The sequence below is a fragment of the Bactrocera tryoni genome, unplaced genomic scaffold (genome assembly GCF_016617805.1).
Source record: "Bactrocera tryoni isolate S06 unplaced genomic scaffold, CSIRO_BtryS06_freeze2 scaffold_25, whole genome shotgun sequence".
NCBI classification, from domain to species: Eukaryota; Metazoa; Arthropoda; class Insecta; order Diptera; family Tephritidae; genus Bactrocera; species Bactrocera tryoni.
The window spans coordinates 5,117,365-5,140,944 of NW_024395977.1; the positions used below are offsets into that span (position 1 = coordinate 5,117,365).

Genomic DNA, 23,580 nt, shown 5'->3' on the forward strand with positions numbered 1-23,580 from the left:
CAGTGCAGATCTTGAAAATGTTGAACATATGTAATATTATGTTAGCAATTTGAAGTAGTGAAGCGTAATCAATAAGACACTCAATTTCGAATTTTTTGATGATACGTTATTTTGCATTTCAGGTGACGATATGTACATATGTGGCTCGTATTTGCTTTCGTAAACATACAGACAAATGTGCCAAAGAAATAATAAGTATAGTATATGTATTTACCATAGAAATTCTATTGATACAAATGTATGTAGATATAATAACGAAATAATGGGTATATGCATATGTGAACGTCATTAATTTGTTTTGAACAAGTGAAAGGATTTACCCAAGTCATGTTTATATAAGCATATTTAAGTTCATTGACACATATTTTAAAATAGTCCAAATAAATATAATTTATTTATGTTAACAATTTATTTAAAATTATTTTTTATCTAACTTTTCCCGATTTTGTAAAAAAATTAAAAATTTTACCATTTCAGAAAAAATGGTTCATATGATACAAAATAATCACGCATATGTGACTTTGTATATTCTTCAAAGCATTTCTCTTTATGAATTCTCGCGTGAAATCAGTCGTTTTACATGTATGTATGTATGTACATATTTCTGCCAGGGAACATGTTCACTTCTGCTAAATAGAAGCGAATATGGTGAATTCCTTAGTTCAAGTTTTTCAGCTCTGTTCGCCGTCCAATCGAACATCATACAGAATTTAATTTGCACCTTCTCTGTCTTTACATTATCTGGTTTTGTGAATGAATCAACTTTGCTCCTTGAATGTGCGCTTGGGTTCATGAATGAACATTTTATTTGTTGTGTAAATTACTATAAATTTTGACGGGAATGTCATACGCGCATATGCATGTACATATGTACATATAAAGCTGCGCGCTCATATTATATTACTGATAAATGATAAAATCTTGATTTGACTTGTACGAGGGCTGTCTGATAAATAACCGACCTCAACGTGAAGCTAGCGGCACATCTGAAAAAAAAGTTTCTACTTCAAATTGTGCATATTATAATAGCTACTCGCCAAAATTTCAGAAATTTATCTTGCGCAATTATCTGTTGACAGTCGTTTTTGTGAGTCTATTTCGGTGGTTTCCCCAAAATGGAAAAAATTGAATATCGAGCTGTAATTAAATTTTTACTTTTGAAAGGCAATACGCCTTCACAAATCAAAGATGAGTTGGACTCTGTGTATGGTGACTCTGCACCATCGTTTACCACCGTAAAATTTTGGGCAGCTGGATTTAAACGTGGTCGCAGGAGCTTGGAAGATGATGAACGTCCTGGGCGTTCAAAAACTGTAACCGCTAACGATAACATCGCTAAAGTTCATCAATTGGTACTAGACGACCGCCGGATTAAAGTTAGGGAAATAGCTGAGATTATGAAGATGTCAAAAGAACGTGTTTGTCACATATTAAACCAAGATTTGGGCATGAGAAAGCTGTCCGTGCGTTGGGTGCCGCGTTTGGTTACGCTAGACCACAAACGTGCGCGCATGAACATTTCCAGCGCTCTGTTTGGAAGGGTTGCAGAGATGGGAGCATCGCTGGGAGAAGTGTGTAAAGTTACAAGGAGACTATGTAGAAAAATAAAAAAAAAAATTTTGAAAAAGTCGCGTGCATCATGGTTAGGTCGGTTATTTATCAGACAGCCCACGTACTTACATACATACATATTTTCAGGATAGATGCGTATGAAAGTTTTAAAAGATAAAAAGTGTGATTTAGATATATTATTATTGTAATATATTATATTAAGTTTTTTAGAATATTATGATAATATATCACATCATAGCATAAATACATACATATATATGAAATTATATTATATATTATCAAAGATAAGAAATATCTAAAATGTAGCTAATTTTTCCATTAACTAAAAATATTGTTTAGATAATTTCGGAATTTAATTGTACTAGGTGCGTTCCAAAGTAAACAGGACTTTTTGAATCTAGCGCCCCTGGTGGCGCACTCTATAAGTCGACTAGTGCGTTAGAATATGTTATTTTTATTGATTGTCCAGTGAGAATTTCATGACATGTCATAGGTTGGAAGTGAAGTTATTGCGTTTTAAGGGTCAGTATGTTTGTGGTATCGGTGCGAAAATGAGCTTCGAACAAAGAGCCAACATTAAATTTTGTTTTAAAATTGTTAAAACTTTTACCGAAACGTTTCAATTGATGAAACAAGTTTATGGCGCTGATTGCCTATCCCGTAGCAGAGTGCACGACTGGTTTCAACGTTTTGAAAGTGCTCGTGAGGACATAAATGACGATCAACATATGGGCCAATCAAAATCCGTGATCACCGGAAATTCCATTGAAACTGTGCGTGAATTCACTAAAAAGCAGCCGAAATCATCATTGAAATACATGGAAATGCAATTGAACATCTAAAAAACATCGATTTGTCGCATTTTGAGCGAACACTTGGGCTTACGAAAGGTGTGTGCACGGTTTGTTCCGCACAAATTGACTGACGACCAAAAATTGCTTAGAATCCAACATTCGAAGCGAAGTATGAAAGAATGTATGCATATATATTTGCAGGTATGTATGGATATATTTTTGAAAATATAGTTTTGAATTCCACCCAATGTGGGAAGAGTACAGTGTATTCCATTGGTAACGTTAGTGTTAATATCACATTTTAAACATTTAATGAGATTTTCAACTGAATTGTATGTGATAGTGTGTCTAATAATTTTTTGAAAAATAACTATCATCTACCATCTACTAAATGAGCCTCATTTAGATAAGATTAGCCGATTTCTAAATTGATTTACGGAGTTTCTAACTGTCTTTATTACGTTACTTGATGATATATCACTATGCATAGTTTCGAACGAGGTTGTGAGAAAACTGTCTTGATAGAGCATTCGCTAGTATATTTTCTTTTCCGGGATTATAATAAAACTTGGATGAAAATTCCTCAATAAATGCGCGCCACCTTTTCATTTTGTTGTTTGTGTTTTTTCTGACACCGCAAATATTAGTGGTTGATGGTCAGTCAAAATTTTGATATCCTGTACTTCGTATAAATAATGGCGGAGTGTTTTCAACGCTCACACTATGGCAAGTAATTCACGTTCATTTACAACATAATTTTCTTCACTCTTCGAAAGTCAAAACCGCACCCAGTGCCTTCGACGAAGCATCGGTTGTAAGCTCAAATTGTTGGTTATAGTCAGGATATTGAAGTAAAACTAATTCAGAAGCTAAAATATGCTTAATTTTTTCAAATGCACGTATTGCTTCGTCGTCAATATTGATTTTTATCTGTTTCGAAGTTTTTTTACCAACCTGTCCGTTTTTACCGCGAAGATACAGAGTTGATGAGTAATAATAATGTGCGTATGCACTAATTTGGCAAGTAGTAGCCCGCTATAGCTCCATGATTTTCTTTTTCGAAATTATTTTCTTTTTGTCATTATTGGCGAAAGCCATCTTGCGGGGTCGAAAAATACCATATATATGAGTTTTTAATTTTGGTTGTTATTGGAAGTTTCCTTAACTTTTGCAATTTCCTTAATTTTGAATTAAGGTATTTGTCCTCAACTTGAGTTGGTATGGTCGAAACTGGTTCTGCAACTAGTCCACTTTGTATTTCGCTGTGCAGCGTTTGAATTTTTTGTGCCTTTGAGCAACATGGTGTCTCTTCTTGGCAATTTTTACAGATTTGGGTTTCGGGATTTGCTTTTGCAATTAAACCCGTGGTTTTTTTAATATGCGCCCTTTTTTGGTGTGATAGGGGACATGTGCTATAATGAAGCATTGTATGGTGTCTTTTATGACAATATAAGCATTTAAATTTGCTTTTGCAATTTGTAAATGTATGCGCATGTGACAGGCAATTTGTGCAAAGTCTTTTTGACCTGACAAAATTATTTCGTTCGTTAACTTTTAAGTTTTTAAACCTCTCGCAAGATTTAAGTTTATGCCGTCTTTTACATAGTTCGCATGACGTATGTTTTCGTTGCTCAGATGTGAACGATTGGGTTTTGTGAAAGTTTTTGTTTAAATTGTTTTTGTTACTAACTTGGGGTCTATTTAAGCTTCCATTTTGGTCGTGTTTGTTCTTAGTTTTAATTATTTTTATACTCTCGCAACAATGTTGCTAACGAGAGTATTATAGTTTTGTTCACATAACGGTTGTTTGTAAGTCCTAAAACTAAAAGAGTCAGATATAGGGTTATATATACCAAAGTGATCAGGGCGACGAGTAGAGTCGAAATCCGGATGTCTGTCTGTCCGTCCGTCCGTCCGTCTGTCCGTCCGTCCGTGCAAGCTGTAACTTGAGTAAAAATTGAGATATCATGATGAAACTTGGTACACGTATTCCTTGGCTCCATAAGAAGGTTAAGTTCGAAGATGGGCCAAATCGACCCACTGCCACGCCCACAAAATGGCGGAAACCGAAAACCTATAAAGTGTCATAACTAAGCCATAAATAAAGATATTAAAATGAAATTTGGCACAAAGGATCGCATTAGGGAGGGGCATATTTGGACCCAATTGTTTTGGAAAAGTGGGCGTGGCCCCGCCCCCTACTAAGTTTTTTGTACATATCTCGGAAACTACTATAGCTATGTCAACCAAACTCTACAGAGTCGTTTCCTTCAGGCATTTCCATATACTGTTCAAAAATGGAAGAAATCGGATAATAACCACGCCCACCTCCCATACAAAGGTTATGTTGAAAATCACTAAAAGTGCGTTAACCGACTCATAAAAAACGTCAGAAACACTAAATTTTACGGAAGAAGTGGCAGAAGGAAGCTGCATCCAGGCTTTTTTTAAAAATTTAAAATGGGCGTGGCGCCGCCCACTTATGGACCAAGAACCATATCTCAGGAACTACTAGACCGATTTCAATGAAATTCGGCATATAATGTTTTCTTAACACCCTGATGACATGTACGAAATATGGGTGAAATCGGTTCACAACCACGCCTTCTTCTAATATAAAGCTATTTTGAATTCCATCTGATGCCTTCTCTGTATAATACGAGTATAAACATTAGGAACCAATGATGATAGCGGAATAAAACTTTACAAAAATACGGTATTTGAAAAATATTTAAATGACGAATAATGAAATCTCGATTATCACTTTACCATGCGAGAGTATAAAATGTTCGGTGACACCCGAACTTAGCCCTTCCTTACTTGTTTCTTCTAACCTTTCCGCAATTTCATATTGGGTGGTGAGAAAATTTTTCATTTGTTGCCACGTTGGACATCTTTTTCTCGATGAGAGCAATTGCTCCCACAAAAGTAACGAATTTTCTGGTAATGCTGCGGTACATATGTTTACCAGAATAGGTCCCAATTGTGTGTGGGAATATTTAGTGTCGATAGAATCGACAAACAATTTGAAACAGTGGATTCTAGATTGATCAATTCTACACTTGTTCCTTTCTTAATTTTTGGCAAGTTCATTAGTGTCGTTACTTGCTTATCGACCAGTATTCTGTCGTTTTCATATCTAGCTTTTAGAGCTTCCCAAGCCAAATTGAAATTGTCGTCATATAATGCGAACTGTTTGACTATTTCGCCTGCTTGACCTTTAGTTTTGTATCTGAGGTGATTCAATTTTTGCGCATGTGATAATTGAGGATGGTTTATGTACACGGCTGTGAACACGTCCCGGAAGGACGGCCATTCTTCATAACCTCCATAGAATGTTTCTGTGTCACATGCGGGCACCTCGAGGTGGATGCCTGAACTTGTCTCTTGATATTGGTGTAATTGCTTTTATTAGCTTTAATTGATCGGAGATCATAGCTTTTGTTTCTTCGAATTGGTCTAAGCAATTTTCGTATTTTGAGTAAGCCGAGGATTTGAAATTTTCTGGTAGATCTGAGTCGTCAGATTCTACGATTGCGTCATATGCCGCTTGGAGACGTGGCCAGAAGTGGTCAAGATTTTCTTTTTTAATTTCTAACACCGATTCAGAGTTTTCTTGAATCGGTGAAGAGGCAAATCTAGTGCAGTATTTAGTTAAACTGTCACTTTCTGAAATAAATTTAGCAACCTGTTTTGGGCGTGTAGCTCCTGCAGGTGTATTTTGATTATTGTTGTTGCTAACCATTTTTGCAAAATAATATTATTTATTTATATTTTAGTTCGAAAATATATTTGAATTGTTAATTGGTATTAAAAACCGCGCTTTTTATTAATTAAAATATTTGATGTCCGAATGATTTGTATTTAGGTACATCCTAATACTTGGACTTGTATGTGCTTATGTTTTGTGCAATTGAGAGCTCGTTGAAGAGATCAATGCGCTATTTACATAAGTATGCACGAATTGCTTGTGTGTTTATGAATATGCTTTGTTCGTAAGTAATTGAGTACTCGTTAGAGAAATCAATTTACTTTTTGTATGCAATCCTGCTTGTTTTTGTTTGCCAAAGAACAAGTGGTATTGCCGGATAGATGCCAAAGTGGACTTTAAATATGTAAATACATGTGAGTACGTTTTTTGTTTAACTGTGATTTGGTAATTGTTTCTAATTAGAAATAAGGAAATTTTATATCACTTTACCGCTGTATTGTAATTTGAATGTGAATTTTAAAATTACTTTAAATACTTTAAATTTTAAGATTAATTATTATTATTACTTTTTTTATACTCTCGCAACAAAGTTGCTAAGGAGAGTATTATAGTTTTGTTCACATAACGGTTGTTTGTAAGTCCTAAAACTAAAAGAGTCAGATATAGGGTTATATATACCAAAGTGATCAGGGTGAAGAGTAGAGTTGAAATCCGGATGTCTGTCTGTCCGTCCGTCTGTCCGTCCGTCCGTGCAAGCTGTAACTTGAGTAAAAATTGAGATATCATGATGAAACTTGGTACACGTATTCCTTGGCTCCATAAGAAGGTTAAGTTCGAAGATGGGCAAAATCGGCCCACTGCCACGCCCACAAAATGGCGGAAACCGAAAACCTATAAAGTGTCATAACTAAGCCATAAATAAAGACATTAAAGTAAAATTTGGCACAAAGGATCGCATTAGGGAGGGGCATATTTGGACGTAATTTTTTTGGAAAAGTGGGAGTGGCCCCGCCCCCTACTAAGTTTTTTGTACATATCTCGGAAACTACTATAGCTATGTCAACCAAACTCTACAGAGTCGTTTCCTTCAGGCATTTCCATATACTGTTCAAAAATGGAAGAAATCGGATAATAACCACGCCCACCTCCCATACAAAGGTTATGTTGGAAATCACTAAAAGTGCGTTAACGGACTAACAAAAAACGTCAGAAACACAAAATTTTACGGAAGAAATTGCAGAAGGAAGCTGCACCCAGGCGTTTTTTAAAAATTGAAAATGGGCGTGGCCTCGCCCACTTATGGACCAAAAACCATATCTCAGGAACTACTAGACCGATTTCAATGAAATTCGGTATATCATATTTTCTTAACACCCTGATGACATGTACAAAATATGGGTGAAATCGGTTCACAACCACGCCTTCTTCCAATATAACAATATTTTGAATTCCATCTGATGCCTTTTCTGTATAATACGAGTACATACATTAGGAACCAATGATGATAGCGGAATAAAACTTTACAAAAATACGGTATTTGAAAAATATGTAAATGACGTATAATGAAATCGCGATTATCACTTTATCATGCGAGAGTATAAAATGTTCGGTGACACCCGAACTTAGCCCTTCCTTACTTGTTTTATTCTTAATAATTTGCCAGTAGCCAGCGTAGGGTAAGAGATAGGCGAATTCGTTATCTTTGTACTTATATATAAATGTTCATATGTACGTTTGCACTGCGAAAAGAAAGCAAGAACGAAATGAGTGATGTGCAGGTAGATAATCATATGTTCTAATATGTCTCATGTTATAAGCATGTAATATGTATGTTAAGGTTTCTACGAATATGTTTTTGTAGTATATTAAAAAAGTATTTCCACTTGATATATATGCGAATAAGTATTTACGTATGTTTTGTTGTTTAAAATTTATTTTATGTGTTACTTTTTATGTCATTATTGGCGATTTATTTTTATGATTTTAATGTTTGCCTTCGCTTACAAATTTTAAGCAATCTTGCTTATTACTTAATCAAGCATAAAAGGTATTTAAATTTTTGTTTTTGTTGGAAGATTTATTGTGTTTGGAATACTCAAACATAAGCATATATAAGCATTCAATTTAATACTTACTATATGTTATTATTACCAAATGGGTTGAGGCTGATTGACTTCGCCGGGGCCCGAAATATGGTTATCTGTAGTACTAGATTCCAGCATAAGAAGATTCATCAAGCTACCTGGCTGTCTCCGGATCGAAAAACTACCAACCAGATCGATCATGTTGTGATAGACGGAAGACACGTCTCCAGTGTTTTAGATGTGCGTGCGCTCCGAGGTCCTAACATCGACTCGGACCACTATCTTGTTGCAGCTAAGATTCGCACCCGCCTCTGTGCAGCAAAAAACGCGCGCCATCAAACACAAGGAAGGTTCGACGTCGAGAAGCTGCAATCACAACAGACAGCCGAACGATTTTCTACTCGGCTTGCACTCCTGCTCTCTGAGAGCACTCGTCAACAACTCGGTATAAGGGAACTGTGGGACGGCATTTCAAACTCCTTACGTACAGCTGCAACCGAAACCATTGGTTTTCGGAAAGTGCAAAAGAACAGCTGGTACGACGAGGAGTGCCGTGACGCAGCGGAGAGAAAACAGGCTGCCTACCTCGCAACGTTACGATCGACCACTACACGTGCGGGATGGGATAGATACCGAGAGTTGAAGAGGGAAGCGAGACGCATTTGTAGACAGAAGAAGAAAGAGGCTGAAATGCGTGAGTACGAAGAGCTTGATAAGCTGGCCGACAGGGTAATGCTCGAAAATTCTACGAAAAATGCGGCGGCTTACGGAAGGTTTCAAGACCGGAGCGTATTCCTGTAGAACCCCAAAGGTGATCTGATCACTGATGCCCAGAGCATACTTAAATTATGGAGGAACACTTCTCCAGCCTGCTGAATGGCAGTGAACGCACTAACACCAGGAGAAGGAGAACCCGATTCCCCAATCGATGACGATGGAGCAGACGTTCCATTACCCGACCATGAAGAAGTGCGAGTAGCAATTGCCCGCCTGAAGAACAACAAAGCGGCAGGGGCCGACGGATTGCCGGCCGAGCTATTCAAACACGGCGGCGAAGAACTGATAAGGTGCATGCATCAGCTTTGTAAAATATGGTCGGACGAAAGCATGCCCAACGATTGGAATTTAAGTGTGCTATGCCCAATCCATAAAAAGGAGACCCCACAATCTGCGCCAACTACCGTGGGATTAGCCTCCTCAACATCGCATATAAGGTTCTATCGAGCGTATTGTGTGAAAGATTAAAGCCCACCGTCAACAAACTGATTGGACCTTATCAGTGTGGCTTTAGACCTGGAAAATCAACAACCGACCAGATATCCACCATGCGCCAAATCTTGGAAAAGACCCGTGAAAGGAGAATCGACACACACCACCTCTTCGTCGATTTCAAAGCTGCTTTCGACAGCACGAAAAGGAGCTGCCTCTATGCCGCGATGTCTGAATTTGGTATCCCCGCAAAGCTAATACGGCTATATAAACTGACGTTGAGCAATACCAAAAGCTCCGTCAGGATCGAGAAGGACGTCTCCGAGGCGTTCGGTACCAAACAGAGGTTTCAGACAAGGCGATTCCCTATCGTGCGACTTTTTCAACCTGCTTTTGGAGAAAATAGTTCGAGCCGCAGAACTAAATAGAGAAGGTACCATCTTCTATAAGAGTGTACAGCTGTTGGCGTATGCCGATGATATTGATATCATAGGCCTCAACACCCGCGCCGTTAGTTCTGCTTTCTCCAGACTGGACAAGGAAGCACAGAAAATGGGTCTGGCAGTGAACGAGGGCAAGACGAAATATCTCCTGTCATCAAACAAACAGTCGTCGCATTCGCGACTTGGCTCTCACGTCACTGTTGACAGTCATAACTTTGAAGTCGTAGATAATTTCGTCTATCTTGAAACCAGCGTAAACACCACCAACAACGTCAGCCTAGAAATCCAACGCAGGATAACTCTTGCCAAAAGGTGCTACTTCGGACTGAGTAGGCAATTGAGAAGCAAAGTCCTCTCTCGACAAACAAAAACCAAACTCTATAAGTCACTCATAATTCCCGTCCTGCTGTATGGTGCAGAGTCTTGGACGATGTCAACAACGGATGAGTCGACGTTGCGAGTTTTCGAGAGAAAAGTTCTGCGAAAGATTTATGGTCCTATGCGCGTTAGCCACGGCGAATACCGCATTCGATGGAACGATGAGCTGTACGAGATATACGACGACATCGACATAGTTCAGCGAATTAAAAGGCAGCGGCTACGCTGGCTAGGTCATGTTGTCCGGATGGACGAAAACACTCCAGCTCTGAAAATATTCGACACAGTACCCGCCGGGGGAAGCAGAGGAAGAGGAAGACCTCCACTCCGTTGGAAGGACCAAGTGGAGAAAGACCTGGCTTCGCTTGGAATATCCAATTGGCGCCACGTAGCGAAAAGAAGAAACGACTGGCGCGCTGTTGTTAACTCGGCTATAATCGCTTAAGCGGTTTCTACGCCAATTAAGAAGAAGAAGATATGTTATTATGTCTATACATATATATATATATGTATGTTATGTATCATATGTATTTATATTGCGCTATTGGGGCTTTTACCGTGTTTGGATTCTTTTTTTTATCAAGCCGCTAAAGCATAATTTTTTATTTTTTTTTACAAGTTTTACATCAGATAAAACTGTAATATTAGTCATACATATTTGCATATATATTAAATTAAGATGAACATAATACGCTCACTTGGTATGGAATATTTTGTAGGGTGTATACATGTAGATATGTTGCTCAATTGCCTTCTTCTTGGTATGTTCCCCGTCCTGTGCTCCAGCTGGCTACCTCCTTGTGCTGATATTTTGTTGTGTGTATGTAGTTTTGTTGTAATGTTCGCGCCCTTTTGTTTTTTATTGGTGCTTTTTTTTTCGCGCCCGACTTGTGTTTTAGCTAATTGTTTTATTTTCGCTTTCGTGAGCGATTGTGTGGTTTTTTTGTTTGATGGTTCACCACTGCTCTTCAACGCACTGCACTGGATTTTCTTTATTTTTTTTGTTTAAAAATCCATAGTGCCTGTCGCTATGGCTCGAAGGACCATGAATAATTTTGTAACCAGTATAGCTTTATTTCCGTTTCTATTAAATGGTTATCCCGCACAAATAAAATGAAAATCTCCGTTTCGCTGAAGTTTATAATTTATAAGTTTATTCAGCACGAAAACATTTTACCTTTTACAAATATTGTTTACTTAGAATTAAGGGTTTTAATTATTTAAGTAATCGATTTAAACGGTGGAATAAGATAGCGCGCCAGATCGCTGTTGCCGAAATGCTAACTATAGCGGACGGGACGGGTGTTGTTGACGGAAAACTGAGTCGAGAGCGAACGCAAGCATGGATGCGTGCTACGATGTACAAAATATCGAATTGATGATGTGCGCAGTGTGTCGAACGAATTGTGTAAACGAATGTGTTCGCTATCCTCCTGCCCAGCCTTTTTGTTAAGGGGGTTGATTGATGTAAAAGTGTGGTGAGTTTTGTTGTGTGGTGATGTATGAGTATGCTGCCATTGGAAGTGTTATAATAATGTGCGCCAGTTTTTCCGGGTAGAGTGGGCAGATGCTTAACTCATTTAAACAGTATGTACATATGCCTAAAATTACAGTCGTATTTGATACAAAACCTGGCACAATTCCGATTTCTTCGGCGCCGCGATTTGAAGGTACCGTTAGAAAGAGAAAGCCTTACTGATTAAAAAATATATAGGGTTATAGGTACGCAAACGCTTAGTTTACGAGATATTCGACGTTAAAATTCAAAAATTCCCAAAATTCGAACATTTCAACAAGCTATTTTACCACATTAAACACATTTTACTCACTTTTTCACTTTAAATTAATTAAATTAAACTATAAACTTTTAAATAAATCCACATTTTACACTTTTGACAGTAATATTATATACCACATTAAACACATTTTACTCACATTTTTCACTTTAAATTAATCAAATTAAACTATAAACTTTTAAATAAATCCACATTTTACACTTTTGACAGTAATGTTATATATATTGTCACCTAATATAGAAAACAACGTATTATCAATCAATTATTAATGGAAAGCGCTGACAGATATAATAACCAAAATTTAACCATTTTATAAAGAAACTCAATATATATTTTTTTATTTTAACGCAGAAAGGAGTCCTACGCGAAAGTTGTTCAGTCACTCCGGGTATACGCTCGACCAGGGTTATTTTTTTAAAGTGCGGCCGAAGGCCGCCAACGCAGATAGGAGTTACGCGAAAGTTCTTCAGTCACTCCGGGTATTCGCTCGACCAGGGTTATTTTTTTAAAGCGCGGCCGAAGGCCGCCAACGCAGATAGGAGTACTACGCGAAAGTTCTTCAGTCACCCCGGGTATTCGCTCGACCAGGGTTATTTTTTTAAAGCGCGGCCGAAGGCCGCCAACGCAGAAAGGAGTACTACGCGAAAATACTTCAGTCACATAAATTACATATTACACATATACATATGTAGAAGGTATTTTTTTATAGTTAATATAGAAAAAAGAATCACGCGAAAAAACAAACAAAGAAAAATTGTTAAAAATTTATTTGTTGTTTAAGATGTGGCAAGGCTCGTTTTCCTCATAATTGTAAACAATGTAACCTTTTCAACGATGAGTGTGCTATGTGATATTTAAATTAATAAATTTAGGTAAAATATAGCAAAATAGAAGTGAAATGTGAACTTATTTCAATGTTTAGAGTGTATATTTAAATATACAGAGTGAAAAACGCACATACCCCCTTTATACGGAAATTCGGTTTTTTTACCCTTCCGCCAAAGTAATCGGAATCTTGCCCAAAACCTGTAATTGAAAACCTTTTTTACGGCACACAAAAAATTATTGTATGTCAAATATATAAAAAGTATAATACCTTACCTTTGTGTTTTTAAAATACACCAAGTTACCAATAGCAACTAATGTTCAAGCAAATACTTGCGAAAAATTTCCGGCAAACCCTTTCTGCTTAATAAAGCAGTAAGCGGGATTGTATACACATAATTAGTAACAAAGTCAAAATAGCAAATCTCAAAAAAAAAATAAGAGGCAAAACCACAAACAAACTAGAAAAAAACCATACGTACCTATATATCGTCACCTGAAATGCAAAATAACGTAACAACATTTTCGGAAATTTACAGTGGCATGAATGAAACACGAAATAAAATGGAACATGAGTGAAACAAAATTTTAATATTGGTTAAAACTAGTTTATATTTGATCGGAGAACCAGAAAATGTTGAAAATATGTAATATTATGTAAGTAATTTGAAGTAGTGAAGCGTAATCTGTAAGACATTCAATTTCGAATTTTTTGATGATACGTTATTTTGCATTTCAGGTGACGATATGTAGTATATATAGTAATGTGGGCCAAAAAAAAAATTTATTTTTTTTTCTTAGTTACCATGAAAATCTCGTCCGACATGACTAAAAACAAGTTCTGGTAAAATCTTAGCTCTTAATATTAATATTAAGAGGTGCCTCATCGACATTTTCGATTTCCCATATAAATTACACAGGAAATTTTGCTTTTTTGTTTGGATTTTTAATGTACATAAACAAATAATCGGTAAGCGATAATCAATACTTATTCTTATAGGAAATTTAACGATCTACAAAAATGGTCTAGAACATTTTTTTGCTGAGTCAACTCATTCGAAGTTATTCGTAGTTAAAGTCCAACAAAAAATTATAAAAAATAATCTCCTCAATTTTTCATCTTATATTACAAATTGATGGCTAAGAAACATAATAAATCATATTTTTTCGATTTATCTCATTATAAAATATATATATAAATAATTCATAAAAGAAATTCATGCAATCTTTTCATGCTGAACTTATGTAATTGTTCATTTTCATTACTAGTTTTGTATTATTATTATTGTATAGTAAATATCGATCTTAGCGACACCTATATGGCAATATAAGTAAATATTATTCAAGCTTACGTCAATCTCTCCAACTTTGTTTTTAGCAGGAATAGCCAAAACCGCTACTCCCCTCCTTCCTTTGCCTAGAGAAATCCGCCATATTTTTTTGTTTTCATTTGAACAATGTTGCCACTGCTCAGTACGCATATATAGTTTTGTGCACATCTAAGTTTTCAATTACAATTTTTCATAATATAAAATATCAAAACTGAAAACAAACTATTAAAAATAGTTTACATATTTATAAATAATAGCATTCGACGCTGATTTTTAGTTATTTTAAGAAAACTTCAAACATATTGAAGACAACTTTTACAATTACTACAGAATATCGAGATTGGCAACCTTGCGTCCTACGGCATTTTTCGCTGTTCACTTACATTACGCGCCCATAAGATAGGTCGTATCAGCTGACACAGGCCACGGGTCTTCGCTATTTGCGCTATTACTGTCTGATATCTTGAGCCGTTTTGATTCGTATCTGATTATTGTATTTAATAACAGTAAAGTGTATCTGATTATTGTATTTAATAACAGTAAAGTGAAATTAATATTGCAAGTTTTTGCTGGTATCTAAAAATGAGCTGCAAACCGATTTACTTAATTGGTGCTCCCAACCCGAACGTATTTGGCCGTAAGTTGCCTACCGTTAAAGAGGTTATGTCTGTGTTTTTTTATCATCATGTTGTATTGATGGAAACAATTAACAAAAGTTTGGTGAATACCGTAATAAAAGTTGAAAAGCAATGGCATTCTGCGGGGTTACCAATTTGCAGGAGACAAAACGCTGTAAAAAAGTTGCGAAGTTTACATTCTAAGTGGAAAAGTGTACAGAAAAATCAAAATAGATATGATTCAGCAGCTCAAGTAAATAACCAGTCTCGTTTTCAAAAGAAGTTGACTGAACTCTTTGATATTAAGGATTCGAAAAGCGTTGACTCTCTAGATCGTGACAAAAAAATTTTTCTAGCGGGACAAAAAAGTTCGAATCGAAGGGGAATCATTAATTTAGATTTACAACCAAATACTCAAGTGGAAGAGATGGTTGTTGAAGAAATAAGTAAGTATTCTATATAAAATGATGCTTAATAATCAAATTTTATAATTCATTAATTGATTTTTATGAATGATAAATGTATTGTAAAATTAATTTATTACCTTATTAGAAAATATTGTCAACTATAAAATATCAATAAATAAAACTAAATGTAACCGAATTTGATTTATTTTCAATTTCGACTATTTTATTTTATTTTTCTTGAAATTGGCAATAACTTACTAACATATTAAAGCATTTTTATTTGTTCATAAATATAATCAAATTTTCAATTGCAGTACAGCCGGTAAGAGATACTGAACTTCCTATTACCAAGCAAGAATCTGATATAATAGCATCTCAATCATCAGTAAGCTTAACCTCAAAATCAGTATCAGACTATGAAAATGAATTAACTCCCCCTTTTGTTCCCAAAATTAAAGTAATGACACCAGAATTGGTTGCTGCATTAGATCGTTCAAACGTTTCTAGTAGGAATGCTATGTATATTATTTCTGCAACTCTGAAGAGCGTTGGAGTTGATTTAAAAACTGTAAATATCAGCTATAAGACTATTCAGCGCAGTCGTAATGTTTTACGTAAAGAAATTGCAGAGGGTTAAAAGATGGGTTGAAGCTTGAAGCTAATTATATTGTGCACTGGGACGGGAAGCTTTTAACCGATATCACGGGAACTGATACTGTAGATAGACTTCCAATTATTTTGACATCATGTGGTACTGAACAATTGTTGGGAGTGCCGAAGCTGAAGTCAGGAAGTGCCAGTGATCAAGCAGTTGCCATTCTGGAAACTCTCAAGCAGTGGGGTGTTAGTTCATATGTCAAAGGGATGTGTTTTGACACAGCAGCTATCAATACAGGTCAGTTATCAATTAGATTTAAGCTAATTATTTCAATAACAAATATTATATGTTTGTTTTAATTTTTAGGAATTCATCAAGGGACTTGTGCTGAATTAGAAAAAGCTTTGAATCAAGAGTTGATCCATTTACCTTGTCGCCGTCATATCTTTGAGCTTGTTTTGAAAGGAGTGTTTGAGGTGTATTGGCCAACCACTTCAGGCCCAAACGTTCAGTCCTTTTCTAGGTTTAAGAATAATTGGGATAATCTCAAAAAATCCAATTTCAAGGTTGGAATGGACGATAGTACTGTTAATGAAGTATTATCAAATAGCAAACAAACATTAGTAACCTTGATTGAAGAAAATTTACGGGTACGAATTCATAAATTAGACTTTATACAAATTATAAACGCAATGTGTTCTTGATGAACATATCAGAGTTTCCTCACTCAACAAGACAATTTAAATTGAAATTTGTATGTCTACTTTACAGGTTTGTCAACCAAGAGATGACTATAAAGAACTTCTGGAGCTATCGCTGAATTATTTGGGAGAAAAGCCAAAACCGAACTTTACGTTTAAATATCCAGGTCCAGTTCATCATGCTCGTTGGATGGCGAAAGCCATTTATTCGTTAAAAATTTTTCTCTTTAGAGAAGAATTTAAACTAACAGCGCGAGAATTCAATGGCTTACGTGAAGTTTGTATTTTTCTCGTTAAAATTTATTTAAAAGCTTGGTACACTGCTCCATCTGCGATTCTGGCACCATACAATGACCTGACCTTCATGCAAGACTTAGTTGAGTATGAAAACTGTGAACAGCTCCGTATCAACAGCAGCTTGTTCAAAAATGATAAATCACCTGTGGTATTTGAGTGAACAGTTGGCCATTATTTCTCTTTTTGATGATAATGTGCCTCTACCCATTAAACAGAAAATGATTCAAGCTTTGAATAAAAAAGAAATAAACACTAATCAAAAAAAAAAAAAAAATTGAAATTAAACCAGGAAATTCAGACCAATTCTTATCACTAGATCTGAGTGACTTTATTTCGAAAAAGTCAATGACTATATTTCAAACATTCGATTTACCTACTGACTTCATTGACAAGAATGTGGAATCTTGGTCACAGGATGAAAGCTATCAAGAGAATCAGGAATTTTTTAAGAGTCTCAGCGTGGTCAATGATGTAGCAGAAAGAGGTGTTGCTTTAATAGAGGAGTACAACAAATGTCTTACCAAAAATGAAGAACAATTGCAATATTTTTTGCAAGTTGTTAAAAATCACCGACAAAAATTTCCCGATTGTAAGAAAAAGATTTTAGTTTTATTTTGATATAATGAATATGTAAGAAATATGAAATAAAAAGTTGTGTTGCAATCGAAAAATTACTGAAAAATGGTAAAATAAGTACTTAAAAAATTAATTTTATTAAACGATTATCGATATTTTGTGAAAATTCTATGGTTACATCGCTAAACACTCGATAAGTTTTACGAAAAATATGATTTATTATGTTTCTTAGCCATCAATTTGTAATATAAGATGAAAAATTGAGGAGATTATTTTTTATAATTTTTTGTTGGACTTTAACTACGAATAACTTCGAATGAGTTGACTCAGCAAAAAAATGTTCTAGACCATTTTTGTAGATCGTTAAATTTCCTATAAGAATAAGTGTTGATTATCGCTTACCGATTATTTGTTTGTGTACATTAAAAATCCAAACAAAAAAAGCAAAATTTCCTGTGTAATTTATATGGGAAATCGAAAATATCGATGAGGCACCTCTTAATATTAATATTAAGAGCTAAGATTTTACCAGAACTTGTTTTTAGTCATGTCGGACGAGATTTTCATGGTAACTAAGAAAAAAAAAATAAAATTTTTTTTTTGGCCCACCTTAATATATAGGCATATACATATATTTAGTGCAAACATATACAGTCTGGTTCACTTGATTAGAGGCAACAATTTTTGTGAAAGAAAATGTTGATTAAAGTTTCTATATTTGATCTTTCAACAAATAGTTTTCTGCTAACTCAAGCTAAGACTGTACTGGTTTAAAAATACAAACACATCGAAATATTATTTCAGCTAACGGTATTTCGTAGCGGTAAAAGTTCGGCAGCTGCAATATTCTGCTTGATTTATTGGTTCACTTGAATAGAGGCACTTAGTTTGCTTACATCATTTGCGCAATAAAGGTGTGAAACTAAATATTTTTTTTAAGCATTCATTGTGTTAAGTCGTAAACTTGTATATTCGAATAAAATTGGAAATCGGAAAAGTTTATCAGAGCGAGAAAAAGGACAAATTGATATATTGACCTCTGAAGGACTTTCGAATCGCCAAATTGCCAAAAAGATTGGTCGAAGTCCAAATGTTGCTGATCATTATGTGAAAACGAGTGCCTCCTACGGTAAGAACTACAAAGGTAGGACTGCGATGGCTTTAACACCAAAGGAAACCCGGAAAGTCCTTATGATTGCATCCAATTCCGCACTTTCAACATCAAAAATTATAAAATTAGCTGATGTTGCAGCTAGCAAATCCACAGTTAGAAGGGCTATTCTGAAAGCACCACATCTGAAATATAAAAACTTCCCCGAATATTAAACAAAACTAAAGGAGATCAGTATTGTGAGGACTTTTCGAAAGCCACAACTACTAGGTCAAATATTGGTCGGTACGTCGTACGACTACCACTAGAGCCACAATTATCCAATACTCCACAAATTGATATAAAAAACAAGGTCAGAGTTACCTCTGACAATCCAAATTATTAAAAGCACATACAACTTTTCGGCCCCGCAGGATGGCTTTCGCCAATAATGAAAAAAAAACAATTCTGAATAAATCCTAGAGCGGCGCGGGCTACTAAACGCCAAATTAGTGCATAAGCACTAAAACATAAAATATAACACAGTTGTATCAAAAAGTAAAGTCAAAAATAAATAAAATCTCAGAAGGAAGGGGTCCTCATACTCCCAATGCGATACAGTCACGCACCTACACCTCCAAATAGCTAAGGTCACTCTTATTGCATCTATTAAAGCGCTCCTCAAATGGGTGGGTTATAGAAATCAGCTATACATAGCATCAACTTATAGCACAACCAGTGAAAAACGTAAAATCGTGGCCCGAGTCAGCTGGCACGACCTATCTTATGGGCGCGCAATGTAACTGAACAGTGAAAAACGCTACTCCCTTCTCTCTTTGACGTGGGATAACGTGAGAATTCACAGCATTTGGATTTTTGCCGTAGAAACGTGGCAGCTGATTGCTCTCTCACAACGCAGGGTTGCCAATATCGATGTACTATAGTAATTATCATTTTTTATAATTCAATCTGTTCAATATGTTTCAATACGTTTGAAATTTTCATAAAATAAATCAAAATCAGAGTCGAATGCTATTATTTATAAATATGTAAACTATTTTTAATAGTTTGTTTTCAGTTTTGATATTTTATATTGTAAAAAATTGTAATTGAAAACAAATATGTGCTCAGAACTATATACGTATGCGTATTCGGCAATGGCAACATTGTTCAAATGTAAACAAGCGCCATTAAAATAAACGTCAAATGAAAACTTTATTGGATCGGTTCAAAAATTGAAAGAACGTGTGTGCTAATAAATACTTGTGAACTATGGATGACGAAAAATTGATTGCTTTAGTTGAAACTAAAAACGAATTATTTAATAAGAGCAGTCCATTCTATAAGCTGCAATCTAAGAAAGATGCCTTGTGGAGTGAAATCGGAAGGGAGTTGAACGCAAGTGGTAAGTTGCTTTGTTATTTACAACTGTTTATGTTGTCAATAATAATTAATTATATTTATAAAGGAGAAATGTGTAGCCGTAGATGAACACTTCGGGATCGGTTCAGGAGGGAAGTTCAGAGGGCTAACGCCCCTAGCGGCAGCGGGATGGAGTTCCAAAAGCAGTGGCATTTGTTGGAGGCAATGAAGTTTCTTAAGCCACATATTGTACCACGGCCGTAAGTTTTAGTATATTAATTGAATATACATACTTGTATTTGAAATAAAAACTTAAATGTACAGGGTTAGATTCTCACAAAATATTTATGAAACCGCTGTCATCGATCAGGGTCAGTTGCAATCACCAACTGAAGACACTCGATTGCAGCCACATGGACATGTGCAGGAGGTGGAAGTGCCATCACCGCTATGGTCTTTGTCGCCTATAAGTCCAATCGCAATATCGCTGCCGTCGCCGTTGCCTCCTTTCGCTGTGGCGCCATCCCCGACTCCTTCCGCATCCAACTTCCTCACCATCCTGCTCTACGCAGGCGGCTACCCAAAAGGGTAGAAAGCGAGGTCAATCTGGGTCAACTACTAGCGAGGTTGACGAGAAAATCATAGAAGCCATCGAGATTTTTAAAAATAAATGGTCAACACAACCAACCCAGCAGATCCAACAACAACAACCAGCAAGTCCGGCTGTGCAATCATTCAGCACTTTAATCGTGTCCATTTTAAATAAAATGGACGCCGAAAAACAAGCTAGGGCAATAAAGAAAATGCTGCAAGCTGCGTTTGAATTGCAGAGAGAAGAGTAATAAAATGTTAAGTTAATTTAATATATAATATATAAATGAAGTATTTATTTTTAAATTAATATTTTAGTTTTATTTATATGTTGTTAGATAATTCATTTCTTATGTAAATAATTCTAAAAATATGATTTTGTTTTTAATTAAAAAAAAAATGAAATAAATGATCTCATGAACTGAAAAAAAGGTATTTATTTCTAATAAGGTCCTCCAGGAGCATATGGTCCTCCTGTAATAGAGTTTAAATTGTTCTGGAATGGTACAGATCCTTCATTTATAAAATAGTTAGCAAGTCTCTCCCGTAAATTAAACGCATTTGAAGAACCTCTACGCACCGAAGTTCGCATTGGTCGTAAAGAGTTGTTTTAATTTTCCCGGCGCCACTCACGGCATGAACAATGTTATGTCCTTCCACTCGATCTACATAGTTCTCCGAACAATACCAGCGATTGTGATCATTCAACATTATAAAATTGTGTAAGGCTATGCAAGCCAACAGAATTTTTCACAATTTTCTGGATTACATTCAATCGTTGTTTTGAATTTTCTATGACTTTACGAGCGCGTGACGATCGATAATTGAAAATACGTTTCATCTGTGTTAGATTAGCTCCAGGAAATGGGCACATTAAATTATTTCGTAATGGGAACGCAGCATCTCCAACGAAAAAGTAAGGAAAAGGTTCCGGTGAGACGTCAGACAGTGGCACAAGTGGTGGCAAAGGCAGGGTGTTTTGTATTAATGCATGGCCAAATGGAGTAAGCCGAAAGATTCCTGCATAAATAATAACAGAAATGCTTTATACTATAATGTTAAACAATTTAATATACAGTACCTCCGTCGCTTTGACTTCCATAGCTGCCAATACTAACTGCTGTGAACGTATATTTCGCATCACAAATAAAGTAGCTGCCAGATTACTTCACACGTCTCTAATATGATTTCGCGTACTGTTGACATTCCTAACTTATAGCTCCATGGAATGCTCTGCACCGACACGCCTTGTGACAAATAGCTAACAATTGTAAGATAAGTACATAAGTATGTATATACTATGCATGCATACGTATATTAATTTGCAAAACACAACAAATAAACTTACAGTAATACCAACGAGAGCCTTTCCTCGGGTCCAATCCGCTGCCATGGCTTCTTCAAGGATTTTCATACCAAATTCAGAAGCAAATTATAGACGTCCGGCGGCATCCTTGTATGCAAAAAAAGTTGTTCTGGTTCGCTGTTTTTCATTACCAGAAAAGTTTTTATCTGGTAACCGCAAAAGCCCCAGTTTTTATTGATTGGGCGAATTTTGCCTTCTCCTTCGTTTTTTGTTTTTATACTGTTTATATAAACTATATAAAGAGTACAATTCGCACAAACTTAAAAACATTTCACCACTATTGTCCACTTCCATATTGCTGCTGACACAATTTTTAGAATTGTATGAGATGAACAAACAAATGAAATGTAAACAAAACAGAACAGCTGATTTCTGCGTTTTTATCACGTTTTTCACTGTTCACACATTTTGCCGATGAGGAAGGAAAAGGAAGGAAGGCAGTAGCGTTTTTCACTGGTTCTGCTATTAATTATGAAGAATTTTCTACTCTATGAATCGAAGCCGTTCTCCATTCACGGCCATTCTCTCGCAAGATCCCTCTAATTTCATAGTCCTACATCAAGTCTAAGGAGTACTCATTCTGGCCACATCTGAGCCAGGCGTGGAGTTACTATCCTTTATAAGCCGATAACATAGAAAAGGCAAATAATAAACAACCGGTAAACCATACCGATGAAATAAGAAATTTTAAATAACCACTAATGAAATGAATAAAAGCAAACAACGCATACACTTGTTTGCCATAATAATGAGTCGTCAGAAAAGCAAAATTAAATAAACACGCAAAATTAAATTTCTTCTCTTAAATACCTGCGCGCAAATAAAACGCACATAAAATACATGTGTCATGTTTAAATCAACATCCGTTCTCTGCACTTCGGATAAATGTGAGTATATTACAACTCCATCATCAAATACTTCTGCTGTCAGAATGTATTCTGCAGGAATAATGGGATGCCCAACTTATTCCAGTGTGAGAGCGCCTCAAAATAAGCGTTTTTTTATAACATTTTCCATTATGGCCAGATCGAACAAAATAAGAATTTTCGGGCATTTTAAATTAAAATACCCAACATTTATTACGATTGCAAATTATTATATATTGGGCTTTTAATATATGGCGAAACTACTTAATTTCTTTTTTATGATTTTATGGTATATTAAAACAACTGACTTTCGATCTTTCAATACTTAATAAGGTGAATTAAGCCTGTTAGTCTCAATTAATAAATGTTTTTAATCATTTGTAATAAAAAATTAATTCTATTATGCATCAAATTACAAAACGTTTCATGAAATATATTTAAATTTCGTATTTTCTTTGATTTTCATTGTTTTAAATTTTAATTAGCGATCTTGAACGGCGGCAACAAATTCCTCCGTTCACATATATTTTTGGTATAATTTAAATCTGGCCGTTCCAGTCATTCCAATTGCAAAACGTCAAAACCTACCCAATCCAGTCGACTGTCAAAGTTCGGTAGGTGAGCGGCTCTCACATTTCCAGCGACAAGAGAGTTGGGGATCTCTTTATCTCTGGTATTCTGCGTCTCGGCTACTACACCAGCAGTACGACAAAATACAGACAACAACATATTCGTGGAATACTAGACAAAATATTTGCCAAGGAGGCCCAGGATGTTTAAATGAGTTAAGCATCCACCCGCTCTACACGGGAAAACTGGGGCACCCTAATACAACACAGCTCAATTCACCATCTCATGACACTTCTACCTCAATCAACTCACTCAACAAAAAGGATGGGCAAAAGGGAAAGTGAACAATTCGTCCTAAACAATTCGACAAGTCAATTCGCTACCAACATTCGCTT

At 35.8% G+C, this 23,580-nt stretch overlaps 2 protein-coding genes and 1 long non-coding RNA gene across 3 annotated transcripts in view; 2 read left to right on the forward strand and 1 right to left on the reverse strand.

The window, feature by feature from the left end:
- Positions 1–23,580, reverse strand: part of LOC120780678 — an 83,835-nt gene that overhangs the window by 23,630 nt on the left and 36,625 nt on the right. The gene's annotated exons all lie outside the window — the stretch shown is intronic.
- LOC120780677 lies at positions 14,669–15,795 on the forward strand. The gene is made up of 3 exons (XM_040112946.1): positions 14,669–15,207; positions 15,483–15,553; positions 15,627–15,795. The coding sequence occupies exons 1-3, from the start codon at positions 14,727–14,729 to the stop codon at positions 15,627–15,629; spliced, it is 555 nt and encodes a 184-aa protein (XP_039968880.1). The 5' UTR covers positions 14,669–14,726; the 3' UTR covers positions 15,630–15,795.
- On the forward strand, positions 15,805–17,285 carry LOC120780676. The gene is made up of 3 exons (XM_040112945.1): positions 15,805–16,063; positions 16,133–16,416; positions 16,538–17,285. The coding sequence occupies exons 1-3, from the start codon at positions 16,033–16,035 to the stop codon at positions 16,922–16,924; spliced, it is 702 nt and encodes a 233-aa protein (XP_039968879.1). The 5' UTR covers positions 15,805–16,032; the 3' UTR covers positions 16,925–17,285.